The 14,566-nt window shown below is 36.0% G+C and overlaps 1 protein-coding gene across 1 annotated transcript in view; it reads right to left on the bottom strand.

The window, feature by feature from the left end:
• Positions 1 to 14,566, bottom strand: part of LOC107557119 (teneurin-1-like) — a 208,840-nt gene that overhangs the window by 60,751 nt on the left and 133,523 nt on the right. Inside the window, exons 6-11 of the mRNA XM_016240450.1 lie at positions 10,056 to 10,205; positions 7,511 to 7,719; positions 4,146 to 4,356; positions 3,914 to 4,015; positions 3,111 to 3,305; positions 1,083 to 1,283 (exon numbers count right to left, since the gene is read on the bottom strand). Coding sequence (XP_016095936.1) covers positions 1,083 to 1,283; positions 3,111 to 3,305; positions 3,914 to 4,015; positions 4,146 to 4,356; positions 7,511 to 7,719; positions 10,056 to 10,205 — 1,068 coding nt within the window. The remainder of the gene's footprint in view (positions 1 to 1,082; positions 1,284 to 3,110; positions 3,306 to 3,913; positions 4,016 to 4,145; positions 4,357 to 7,510; positions 7,720 to 10,055; positions 10,206 to 14,566) is intronic.

Here is a 14,566-nt window from a genome sequence, read left to right as displayed (position 1 = left end):
GTCAACCTCAGGAGTGGTCAGACTAAATATCACAAAAGTTTTTTTTATTTTCTCTTCATTTTATATGAGGTCTACAATTTTTGCAACCTTGTAAAATTTGGGACATGTTTAATACAGTTTGTTAATTTTTATAGCAATAAACATTAAATAAACATCCAAGGTTGCAGATTTACCCAAAATTATGTTATCACTCAGTTGGTGCTAGCTAGTTTAGGACCAAATGGTAGCTTGTGGTTATTATTAAACTTTTAGGATCCATACATTTTTAACATTTTTCTTACAATAACTTACAGTAACAGGGTTAAATGGTTGAGCTTGATGAATGCAGTCAGCATGGCATTTACTGAGAAAGTCAAGTGAGATTATTTAGTTGTCGTCCTGTCCCGCTGTAGAAAGGGATTGGAAACACATTTAAAAAATGAATAACTAAAAAAGGTTTATACTGAATTAATGATGACATTTTGTGATTTTAATTGTAGGATACTGTTGCAAAAGCCAAGACCTTGAAGGTGTGATGGGCCCAAATGTTTCTAGTAAATCTGAAGTGCACAACTAGCTACTCTCCATGTTAGTTCTTGCATGAAAAAATATGACATTTAGGCCTCTAAAAAAAAGGTTTTAAAATAGTAATCGGATACCAAAGTGTACCGTACTCATGGAAAGTGCCCAGTATATATCATGCATTTAACTGCAATCCTCTCCCTCCATCTGTAAAACAAAAAAGGAAATTCTACAGTCCAGCAGGCTTCATTTACAAGATGCACAATCAATCAGACAATAAGAACGAATTCGCTTTCTCTCTATTAAAGAAAGTACATTCCCCTTTTGCAATACATATCACATTACAATTAAAAGCTGATCCATACTACTGCACATAGGGCCCTGCTTTACTCTGTCAGACAGGAGCAGAACTGGATTTGGAGTTTTGAGGTCAATGGTAACTGAATCAAACTAAAATCCGAGACTTCTGAGTGAGAGACGCATGACCAAAGGATGAAAAAGCACTTTCAAGACTAGAATTACAAATGATACGATGAAAGGAAAAAGCCTGGACATGTCTGTGCGTTTTGACTGTTACTCACCCATGGAGCAGTCGTCACCACTCCATCCCTGTTCACACAAACACCCCTCTGTCTGGGCTTGGTACGTTCCATGACCTGAGCATTGTTCTTTACAGGCAGGAAGTGCCGTCTCACAGCTCTCACCTCCCCAGCCTGCGGAACACACACACTCACCGCGCACACACACACCACGACCTGAGCACAACGGGTCCACACAATCCACTGCAAACACATACATGCACACACAAACAAACACACACAGAAATAACAGATTTATCCATGAACATTTAATTACAGGTGCATGTAGGATGTATGTGCATATAAAGCCATATTCAGACAGAACTGGTTTTCCCTGGGGAAGTTTGGAAAATTGGGGCTTCACCGTTGTACTTCATGATTTTAATCCCGTTCGAATAGAGTTTTTCTTCACACAACTCGGGTAGAAATTGCGGTGCAAATTGCCTCTGAGACATCTAATCCCATCCGGATCGGAAAGCGTGTGATTGCAGTATATTATTGTTTTCACAACGCATCTTCTCATATAATTTGACCTACGTCAAACACCATGATTACAGCTGAATTTCTTGTGCTACCTAGTGCATCTTCATTATGGATTTGAACCATTTTGCATTCGATTTGGGTAGAATAACACTTGAGTGTTATACTGGTAAGCGAGACAAATAAGCTGATGATTACTGAATAAAACAAATCATTCATTTAAATACTACGATATGTGTACAAACATTTATTTTTATTTTAGGTTTCATGAAGATTAAATTTAACACTGTTTATAAATTATTACTGTTTTTTAACTGAGCACAAGATGACAACCAAAATACACAGTAACGGCACAATTAAATATCCAATATCAGTTGGCATATACCCAATATCTGTCATGCCCTTGGACTGTTTTGTGTGTGTTTTCCCACCCCATGTGCTCCGTGACCCAGTTCCTCCTGTGTCTAATAAGTAATGCTGTGCACTTGTGTTCCTCCCAATTCCCTTGTTATGTCACGTATAAGAGTTCCTGTCTGTGCATTCTTCATTTGTCGGGTCTACAAGTTATGTTCGCATGTCATTCTCCCTTCCCCTTGTAGATTTACTCCTGTGTCTGATCATTAAAAGACTGTTTAATGCTTCTCCGCGTCTCCTGCGTTCCTTCCTGCAGCCAATCGTGACAATATCAAATGATAAATTACATATACATTTTACATACGTATATATAAAATGTGATTTATTCCTATTATCATTTATTATTGGTGCTCAATTATTATTAATTGTTCTTATTGCTATCAATGTTTAATCAGTTTTTCGAGCTCAATATTTTTGTGGAAGCAGTAATACAATTGCTAAATGAATAAATGTAAATGTAGTCAAAGAATCAGGCATTTAATTAAATGTTTTCCTTAATCGTATATATTATAATTAGATTAAATAATCTATATTCGGTCCGTCAGTACAGGAAATGGGCATCCTGTTAATAATCCTACCTCAAACTTCATTTAGAAAATGAATTCTGTCTGAATAGTGCTTAAGACAGAGGCAGAGAAGGTGAAACATGAAAACAGCACAGTCAGAGAGAGTTCATAAAAAAAAGAACAAGATACAAATACATGTAAATTCCAATTACAACAGCAACAATATGTTCACTTCAGTGTGTCTGTGTGTGTGTGTGTAGATGGGGAAGGTGTCTGATGGAAAAGCTAATTTGGTGGATGGATCTACATGGGATTAAATTGAGTCTCTCTCTCTGTAACTCTCTCTGTCTCTCTCTCGTTCACTGAAATGGCAGCAATGAATTTTCAGCTTAATGGTTAGGGGAGAAAGTGTGTTTAAAATCCAATTACAGGACATTCATCATAAACAAGCCGTGGAGATAGACTAGTAGCTCTGCACGCACACACGCACTCGCACTCAGCATGATGGTCATGTTGTAGATGAGGGTTTTTTGCGCTTCAAACTCAATCTTTCTATCTAAAAATGAATCTAGTCCATCAAAAGCTGAAAATGTTTTAATGAAAGTGTGTGTGTGTGGGGGGGGACCTGTACCTTGCTCACAGTTGTCACCCTTGAAAGCAGGAGCGCACACACAGATTCCGTTGACACATTCTCCATTGTTTGAACAGGTAGGATCGATACACTGGCCTTCCTCCACCTCACACTCCGCCCCCTTCCATCCAGTGTGACACACACACACACCTTTCTCGTAATCGCCATTACCACTACACAGCACTGGGCAAGAATCTGAAATATACAAACAAAATCATAAATAATCAGATCTTTGTAACACTGCGTAACTGTAAGACTGTAATACTGTGTGAAAATAAAATCCCTGTTCACACTAAGAACGATAATTATAAAGACAACTGTAACAATGACTATATTAGTGTCCACACTAATGCACGATAACGTTCTGTTTATTCAAAGAGCGTGCTGAAGTTACGTTGTCTGCCGCTTTAAATGCTTGAGCTCTTTAAAGCAGGATGGATTCTGATTGGCTTCATATCGCTCTGCAAGTGATTCCAACTATATCGTTCCTCTGTGCTGTCATTGTTATAGTTGTGGTGTGAATTCTTGCTATTTTTTTAAAAACCATTTAAAACATATGTATTTTTATAGTTACAGTCCTGGGAGTAAATGTGCCTCTAGGCTTAGTTCGACTGCAATGTTGTTTGATGACTTTAATGTACAGATAAAATGTTGAGTAATTATATCATATATTGTGATTATATTGTGTATTTGTGCATAACTGTGATCATGTTGTGTATATTATGTGATTATATATATTATTTTGATAATACTGTGTATCATTGTGTGATTATGATGATGTGTATTATTGTGCTCAGTTGTACCTTTTGAACAATCTGGCCCCAGGAAGCCAGTAAAACAGTGACAGTGTCCAGCGACACACTCTCCGTTACCGTTACAGTTAGTGAGGCAACCATCTATTGTTTCTGAACACACAAACACAACACAATTCACTGCATAATTAAATAATCCTGAAGTCATGTACCAATTTATTTTGTGTATTGATATCAATAATTGAAATGAAAAGAAAAAAAACAATAATTGTTGTGCTCTCACCTATGGGTGTGCTGTACACCACCACCTGTTCCATTTTGCGACCGTCATTATAGAGGGCCAGGTACCAGGTGCCTACATCAAGGTATTCCACAAAGCCCGTCTCCTGCAGAGCAGACACCAGCAGACTTCGCGGAGGAGGGTTCGGAATTTTGACATTCCGGGAATCCTGCTTAATCAGCTGTCTCCCATCCAGCAACTTCACAAAGTCAAACTGGAAAAAAAGGACATACAGTTATTTGTGTATCTAATCTAAATTGTGTTAAAAAAGAACATAGCACAGATCGACAGTTGAATTCATGCCCTTGGCACTGACCGTTCATAACTTGGTGCTCTGTGTCTCAGTATCGCTCTATTCTTTACCCTATGTCTCTGATGTTGATGCTGCCAACCTTGGCATAGTCCGCAAAGAAAACAAGCTCCTATTTATATGTCCAGTACTTGCCAAAACATGCATCCTACAGAACTGGAAAAAGTAAATCAAGTATATCCACCCAACAGTGGAAACAACCACGCTACATTACATTCATATAATAATAAGAATAACGAGTAGTGAAAAATAACTAAAATGAACTAAAGAAGTATTAATTAGTAATTGTAAACAAAAATCAATACATTGTAAAATGTAAAATTAAGTAAAGCAGAAGTGTGAACAAATAAAATACCTGTAGTGCAAAATAAAATAAAGTAAAATGAAAGACGGTTACAATGTGGAGTAAACTTAGTAGCAATTAACTTCATTAAATGTAAACAAAAACAATGAATTATACAATGTAAAATTAAGTAAAACAAGTCCAAATAAACAAGTACTATTAAGAAATAAAATGAAACATCAGTAGTGCAAAAATGATCAAAAACAAACAATATGAACAAATAGAAAATAGTAGTAACACAAAATAAAATAATAATAAAGCAAACCAACAAAGCAGCCGTTAATAAGAACCAACAAAAAGTAATAGATTTAACAATGTCAAATGAAGTAAAACAAGAGTGTGAAAAAGTTATGTAAACAAATAAAATAAAATATCTGAAGTGCAAAATAATATAAAATTAAATACAGCAACAGTGCAGAGTAAACTAAAAAAGTAGCAGTTAACCTCGTTAAATTTAAACAAAGGAATAAATTATACAATGAAAATTCAAACTAGTCCTACTAAAAATTAAAAATAAGACTCCATTGGGCTGAAGGGTTCTGAGCACAAGTACCAGTAGCATTTCCATTCACGAACGGTGGAAAAGCTCTGTAAATGTTACGCTGTTAATGGTATTAAGCATGTGTATCTTCCGCACCCTCATTTGCTCCCTACCATGGACCACTAATGTGTTATTGGTGGGCATAAACTAAGACCGATCCCCTTCCCATGCATCAGCATCCACACACACATCACAGAAACAGGCCTGCAGTTTGAGCAAACGTGGCCAGACATGCTAACATTCACACATACAGAGTCCAGATCAAGTCGGGTGTCACTGCAAATATGAGACGTTCACATCCAGGCGCTTACAGCTCACCATCTGTGCTCGTGTTACTCAGCCTGCGATCAGTATATCTGTGTTCAGTGTCTGTCTCATCACCTCACACCACTGTGTCACTTCCATCCTGTAAGTGGGATGAATCTATCTCCAAGGAAACTGGAAAAGATATGCAGCGCGTGTGTCTTTCTGTCTGTATTTGGCAGGGATTGCCAGTGTTTAGACAGAGCTGTTACAAACATCAGAAACATCAATGAGCGGCGTTCTCTGAGGCACTACAGAACCCTCTGGCTATAATGAGTCCCACTCCTCCTCCGGAGTCACTCTGGAAGCAGTGGAGGCACTGAAGCCCTATCGACTGTAATGACTCTCACGCTGACAGGCAGGAGCCAGCAGGGCAGCAGTTGCACCAGAGCCCCACTGCTTTTAATGACAGCCAGAGAAACTGAGGAACGATCGTGGGAGCCGCAATGGAGTTGACAGTCTCAGTGCAGTAGTGAACTGTCAGGCCTCAGTGAACACACACACATGCAAACTCGTACTCGCGTACACTGAAGTAGAACCGTGGAAGCTGTGGCAGTGTAAACATCTCTATTCAGACACGCACACACAAAAGAAGGCTTTTCATAAAGCAGGAACAATTAACCGTCTTCTTGCTTTGTCTCCGCCTACATATGAAAGCGCGTATGCAAATGAGGTGAAAACGAGAAGCCTTAAATTGAATTACACCGGGCTCTAATTTCTTGAGCAAAGTGAACAGTTAATCTCGGATGATATCCTGAATAATGAGATGTAATTAGCATGTTGGGGTCGTCTGAAGCACCTCGTTAGATACGCTCCTGATCCTTCTTGTTATCTGCCAGTCATAACAATATGTACTTAGAAAACGTTTACCAACAAGAGCAATCATGACAAAACCTGGGCACTCCCTTTCAAACACACACCAATACAAACACGCACACACACATTCTCTCTCTCTCTCAAATGCCATCTTACACAAACACAATTATTTGTAAATTATTATTTTATATGAAAATGTCTGTATTTGTGCACATTTTTTACATTGTAGGACAAAGGAGTCAAAACACAGGGGTCTCAAGATTTAACTACTTTTAAACTTCACACGGCTCATGGTGTGAGACGCAGGCGATTAATGTTTAATAATCTGTAAATATAATACGGAATATATTTTGAAAGCCTCTTTCATAATTTCTACTCGGTGCTTTACTCGTTTGCCACAGTAATGTCATGTCAAGTCACATTTATTTATATAAAGCTTAGCACAGTTCAAATTGTTTCAAAGAAGCTTCACATTAATGTTGTAAAATTCATCAATTATGAAATAAATTCAATTTCAGCTGTAAAGCAGCTGTACAGAAGACAACAGTGTCATTATTCAGCTCAGTTTACTTCACTGTTGTTTCACTTAAGTTCAATAACTGTCAATGTGCAAAATGCATCAATTAAGAAATGTTCAGTTCAGCTATAAGCAGCTTTACAGAAGGCAACAGTGTCATTATTCAGCTCAATTCAGTTCAATAACAGTGTCAATTGTTGCAAAGTTAGTGTCATTATCCAGCCAAACTCAAGTTTTGTTCTCATCCCGAGTGTGACAGTGTGGTTAAATCGATAATACTACTTAATATTAATTGTCTTTTAAACCCCAACCGAGTAAGCCAAAGGCAAAAATGGCAAGGAACTCTTTAAATTATCTTCATTTAGGGGCTCTTCTTTGCAAATATCAATATGTGATTAATTTATTGTAATTCATTTTACATAAATTTTTAATAGATTAACAGCCATATTATTAATATATACACAATAACACAATGTGCAACTCTCTTAAAGAAAGAACTTGTGTTATATTTTCTGTATTTGTGTTTGCATGTGATTACCTGCGTGTGAGTAGGTGGTATATTCCTCCTGCCGTAGATGCCCAGCAGAGCATCCCGCGTGAGTGAGATGTTGAACTTCACATACTCGGGGTGGTGAACCGTAATGTGAAACCTCCAGAAGAGTCCAGGAGGAATGGCCTGGACCAGCTGTGTCCCGACAGCCACCTCTCCCCTCTCTATCACCCTGCCTCGCTGAACCACCTCTTTATCTGTCAAGCAAAAAAAATAAACAACATAACATACATCCAATTTCCTTGATTTATCCAGAGAGACAAAAAAATAAAAAATTGATTGGACCAAATCTTTGCCATGCGGAACTGTAACATACTGTAAGCTTTAAAGTATTAGTTTATGCCATGTATTCAAGTCATTCCAAATCTGATTTTCCTTCTTCCAGGGAATACAAAAGCAGACATATTCAAAGATATTCTGGTTGCGCTTTTGTATGCATTTACAATGAACAGGCTTTCAGGCTTCAAAAAGAACACAAAAGCACCATTAAAGTCTCATTAAAGTAGTCCATATGACACAATATTCCCAGTCTTACATTCCATATGATAGTTTTGTGTGAGAAATAGACTGAAATATTGTACAGGTGATTTTACAGTGCTTTTTTTGTCAATTTGAAGCTTGACTGGCCCAGTCCTCATTCATTTTCAGTATGCGAAAAACTGTGGTCAGGATTTTCTTTACAAATGTACCTTTTGCACTACACAGAAGACAGAAAGTCATACAGGTTTGGAACATGAGGCAGAAAAAATAATACCAGATTTGTTAAAAAAGTGAACTGTTTATTTAAATTTATGTGATCATGTAAAACAAATCCTCTTAAATCAAGTAGATGACAAAAGCTTACACTTAAATTTAGCTTTACGATGATAGCTGTTAAAGACTGAAAATGATGCAACCAAGCTCAGGTTCTGTGATGGACAGTCACAGAAAGGTTGTAGATGTGAAAAGTACAAAAAACAGTGCCTGAGGGCTTTTCAATGAATCCTGCCTCTGATGTTATCAACACAGACTTCTCCATATCTTCTTTAGTGTCAAAAAGAATGATGTATTTTTCAGAGGCTCAGTTGATGTGAATCAAAAGTGATCATCTGCAGGACTCTTTGAAGAGAAAGCTCTGCTGTCTAGAGTCAAATTCAGGTGACTGCAAAGATGAAACGGCACCTGCCGCATCGAGTAGCAGGACTGAAACCCTTATGGACTCTCAGGTGTGAGGTTATTTACATATTACATTATTTTAGCTTTGATAGAACAAGCATACCTGTGCATTAATACGTACAGGCACAGAAAAACTGGGGTAGTGCAGCCTAGTGGTCAAAGATCTGTGCTAGACAACCAAAGAAATTGTAGGTCTGAGCCCTGCAAGGGCAATCCATGAACTATTATCACTGTGCCCTTGAGCAAGACGCTTAACACCTGAGGTAAGTTGCTCCAGGGGTAACATCCTTGCATCATAACATGAAGACATCGGGTAGAAGTCACTGAAACAAAGGGGGATAAAGGGCCCCTATAGCAAAACCTGTCTTCTCTCTTGTCCTAAAATATGACTACCAGAAAACTATGACTATATTTTATTTAATTAAATATTGATAGAACAACAATGTGTAAAAACTAATAGTAAAAAGGCTATATTAATAGAGAGAAGATTTAGAGGAAAGACAATAGCAAATGAAGACAAGAAAGTAGTTCAAGTATTTGTCAGCATTTACAAATACATTTTAATATAGCAATAAATAAATAAATAAATGCTGTTTTTAACTTTCTATTTTTGAAAGAATTCACAAAAATATTAAGCAACACAAATGTCTTCATCATTGATAATAATAATAAACATTTCCTCCGCACCAAATAAAAATAAACATATATATATATATAGTCATTTTAAATTGAAATAATGTTTCACAATATTACTGTTTACCGTTATTTGAACAAAAATGTCTTACCAACTCGAAACATTTGATTGGTAATGTACATAGATTATTTAAGACATACAAATGATCTGTTTGTTTAATTACTTTTGGCATTTTATAGCCTCCTGTAATATTTATGTTTTACTATATGAATGACATAAATCTTGGAGCTACAGTGTAAACACAGGCACAAATCCCATTTAGATACTCTACCCTACCACTTAATCAGGTTACACAGATAAATATTCTATTCTACTTGATTCTGTTATATTCTATGAACATGGCAAAACAAACTCCAATAAACAAGGGCACTTTCTTTAATTTGCACTTGATCAAACTATACAAATACAAACACACATCACGCTTAAAATAAGACCTCATAATCTCAGGGGTTATCTGAGAGAAAATAATTTACTGTTGTGTACTGCCATTAATTAAATAGCAAATAAACTCTGAATGAATGAATACACACCCACACACACACACATCCTCTCTTGGCTCCTGCTTTGGAGCTACTTGACATTACTTGACATTTAGGCACACTGTGTGAAACACTGAATTGATATCAGACTGTATAGAAATCTTATGTTAGATGACTTAAGTAGGACCCACACACACACACACACCTGGCTGTGTGGTGTTGAGTCCTGGCAGGTGGATGGGAGTGAAGGTGAAGTCGGCTCCCGGTAGAGGCTGATCATCTTTACTCATACCATTCTCATAGAGCTCTCCTTCCACTCGCTTCAGATGCCACGGCAACCCCAGCAGATGAACGACTGCAGAATGATAGAAGGACTGATAAATTGAATAATAGATAATAATAATAATAATAGATACAACAGAATAGATAGATAGATAGATAGATAGATAGATAGATAGATAGATAGATAGATAGATAGATAGAACAGAATGATCATCAGAATGATAGATAGATAGATAGATAGATAGATAGATAGATAGATAGATAGATAGATAGATAGATAGATAGATAGATAGATTATACCTGACACAGACAAAATTGCATGTTAATTGTGCACCGAAAATGTTTACAGCATGCACAAGCAAATACAGCATGTTTTTGAGGGATTTTCATATTTTAAGAATGAAAGTCTAGTTCTTAGCTAAGGGTAAACCAATTAAACATGGTAACATTTTTCAAGAAAATTTCAGGTGACCTTCATAAAAAAACAAAGAAAAGGGTGTTACAGAGTAAAAAAAAATTAATAAAATAAAAAAGTGGCCAAAGTTAAACATCCCTTGTTAAAACGTTTTTATATATATAAATATATACTGTATATATACAGTCAAACCAAAAATTATTCAGACACCAAATATAATTTTTGATATTGTTATACTAGTGGGTGTTGGACACTATTGTTCATTTATGTAAGTGAGGATAGCAGAATAAAGTAAACTGTGATGTGTTATACCCAAAAATTCTTTTTTTTACTACCAGTAAAATTTATACAAATTTGGGATCAAGAATTATTCAGACACTTTGACCTGCCCATGTTATTAGATTAGATAGATTAATTATACCTGACACAGACAAAATTGCATGTTAATTGTGCACCGAAAATTATATTAGAATATTGTATTACACATTATTCAGTATATTACTTGTTACATACAATACTGTTCGTCTCTAGCTATGTTTTTTTTTCATTTATGTGAACGAGATTGTGCACACATACATTTAAGGTCCTCTCTTATCCCCTCATCTCTTGAATGTGTGTGGAACGCTGCAGAGGATTCTGGGAGTGGAATATAAATCGCTCAGGTGAAATTTTATGATCTCCAAGCAGTGAAAGGCCTTTGGCGCATGGTAATGACCTCATCCTAATTACAGCCAATAAAAAGGACAAACTCTCATTCTGCTCACCTCAGGGCCCCTGATACCAGCTATCTCATCATGCAGTTTCCCTCTCTCTCTTTCTCCCGTATGTGTGTGTGTGGGATTTCAGTCGATCAGGGAAATGAGGTGAGAAGATATACTGATGACGAGTTCTGGAACGGCGAGTGAAAATCAGGTTATTCTCCCAGCTAGTTTCTCCCTCTCATTCCCTCCCGTTCCTTAGGCGTATAGGAAGTCGCGTGTGGGTTCGTGCGCAAGTGTGCACGTCGGGCTCAGCCGTGAGGAGGCGTCTTTACGAGCCATAAAGAGGGATTGGTGTCTCAGCGGGGAGCTGGATCTACATGATCCTCTCCTTTATCTCCTCCTATTCGCCCTCATCTCTCTCTCTCTCTCTCTCTCTCTCACATAGACACACAGTAGCTGCCATTGGCTAAATGACAGATCACCCCAAGCACTGCAGATCAGCTTTAACACAGAAACAAACAAGGTCCAGAGTTCAGTACAAGAATGGACATAAAATCTTACTCTTATGGTCCCATTCATACCTGAAATTAACATGTTTTTGGAGATCGGCTGACAATCGGATAGCACTTGATCACATTGTGACTGATACCTATTTTAGAGGTGGCCAAAGACAGATTCTGACACGGCTAAAATAATACAGATATTGCACAACAAATAATCACTTTGATGGCCTGGGATATAAATTTTCTGTAGTTTTTTTCCATCCATACAATATTTTAACACTTTGTATCTTTAATGTGACATTGATATCATAACTTCTGCTGTAAAAGCTCTTTTAGCCTTACCAAGTGCTGTGTTGCAACTTTTTATTCTGCTCTCAAAATGTGAAAAAGACAACAGATATTGCACTCTTGCGATCTGTTCACCCAATTTAATGAACAATATTCCATGAATTATTTCTCTGAACTACACTCAGAATCACTTGTTTCTCTCAGTTTCTCTCAGATCCTTACTCATGTCTCTCTCCTGGTTGCAGGGGTGCTTTTTCTTCACTTGGAATCTCTATCTAACATCCTTTAGTGTGGAAATGTTTCTGAAGTATAACATACATATATATACATACATCAACAGTGAATTCTGTCACTTGAATTCAGTCATTTCCACCACTTAAATTATGTTCTGGGTCTGATAGCAGTCAATGTGATGTAACTGATACCACACACACACACACACACACACAAATAAAATAAAAAATAAATAAATAATAATAATAACTAAAAAAAAAACAATAAATAAATTACACAATAAATATTAAAATGGTTTAAATGTTTTAAAAACCACACATTAAACACAGTATTAAATAAAAAAACTATTAAAATAATTAAATGCTCTTCAATTATTTCACTATATTTAGATTAATATAATTTTTTTGTGGGATGTTCATATTTTAAGAGTAAAAGTCTGGGTATTTGACAAGCGTAAAACAATAAAACATGGTAAAAAAAATTCTAATATAGTTTTTAAAGTGGTCTGAAGTTCAAGAAATATCCATTGGTAAAAAGTACAGTGTCATTAAAATTATTTACCCAGTTCATTAGAGTCCATGCCTTTGTCCTGTGTGGTGGAAATGACAACATAAAAATTTTAATAGATTAATTAATTTATTAATTTATTTTAAACAAATGTATAATTTAATAATATAATGTAATAATTATATTATAATCGTTTAACATTTTAAACACAACATTAACTAAACATTTTTCACTGTTCTGCTTTTTATTTTTCATTTTTCAACAAGTAATTATACAACATTTTTTTGAGGGATTTTCATATTTTAAGAATGAAAGTCTTTATTCCAATTAAACATGGTAACATTTTTCAAGAAAATTTCAGGTGAAAAGAAAAAAGTGTTACAGAGGAGTAAAAATAAATAAATAAATAAAGTGGCCAAAGTTAAAGAAACATCCCTTGTTAAAAAGTTTATATATATATAGAGGCAGTAATTAAAGCAAAAGGAGCCCCTACCAAGTATTGAGTACATGTACAGTAAATGAACTTACTTTCCAGAAAGCCAACAATTCACTAAAAATGAAATTAATAAACTTATGAAGTATTGTAATTTGTTGAGATAGTGAATTGGGTTTTTGTTAAATGTGAGCCAAAATCATCACAATTAAAAGAACCAAAGACTTAAACTACTTCAGTCTGTGTGCATTGTTTCACAATCTGAGTTGAATTACTGAAATAAATTAACTTTTCCACAACATTCTAATTTATTGAGATGCACCTGTATATATATATATACAGTCAAACCAAAAATTATTCAGACACCAAATATAATTTTTGATATTTTTATACTAGTGGGTGTTGGACACTATTGTTCATTTATGTAAGTGAGGATAGCAAAATAAAGTAAACTGTGATATATTATATCCAAAAATTCTTCAGTGGACTACCAGTAAAATTGATAAAAATTTGGGATTAAGAATTATTCAGACACCTTGACCTGACCATGTTTTGTTTAAGTGTTATCTTACATTATCAAGATGAATATGTTTTCTCCTATAATGCCTGATGAGGTTAGAGAGCACCTGACAAGAGATCAGAGACCATTCCTTCATCCAGAATCTCTCCAGACCCTTTAGATTCCCAGCTCCATGTTGGTGCTTCTCCTCTTCAGTTCACCACACTCATTTTCTGTTGGGTTCAGGTCAGGAAACTGGAATGGCCATAGCAGAAGCTTGGTTTTGTGCCCAGTGACCCATTTTTGTGTTGTTTTTAGGGTTTGTTTTTGGATTATTGTCCAGTTGGAAGATCCAGAGATGGCCCATTATAAGATTTCTAACAGAGTCAGTCACTTTTTGATTTTTTTATCTGTTGGTATTTGATAGAATCAAAGTCTATCTTGAGTGTTTGCTGCTAAAAAGCTAATTTTTTTAGTTTCCTCTGACCATAGAAGCCAGTCCCATTTGAAGTTCCAGTCATGTCTAACAACAGAATATGCTGGGGATTGTTTTTGGATGAGAGCATTTTATTTTCTTGAAACTCTCCCAAACATGTGGTGTAGGTGCTGTTTGATTTTTTTTTTTTTAAAGGTTTTCTGACCCTGAGACTCAATTTTCTGCAATTCTCCAGCTGTTTAGCCACTCAAACGCTCCTCCTCACCGTGCATTAGGACGATATAGACACACTTCCTCTTCCAGGCAGTTTCATAACATTTTATGTTGATTGGAAATTCTTAATTATTGCCCTGATAGTGGAAATGGGAATTTTCACTGCTCTAGCTCTTTTCTTAAAGTCACTTTCTAATTTGTGAAG

This window comes from Sinocyclocheilus grahami, unplaced genomic scaffold (assembly GCF_001515645.1).
Source record: "Sinocyclocheilus grahami isolate Dianchi unplaced genomic scaffold, SAMN03320097.WGS_v1.1 scaffold589.1, whole genome shotgun sequence".
Lineage (NCBI taxonomy): Eukaryota > Metazoa > Chordata > Actinopteri > Cypriniformes > Cyprinidae > Sinocyclocheilus > Sinocyclocheilus grahami.
The sequence above is the reverse complement of the archived record's forward strand: the minus strand, read 5'-3'. Positions and strand labels throughout refer to the sequence as shown.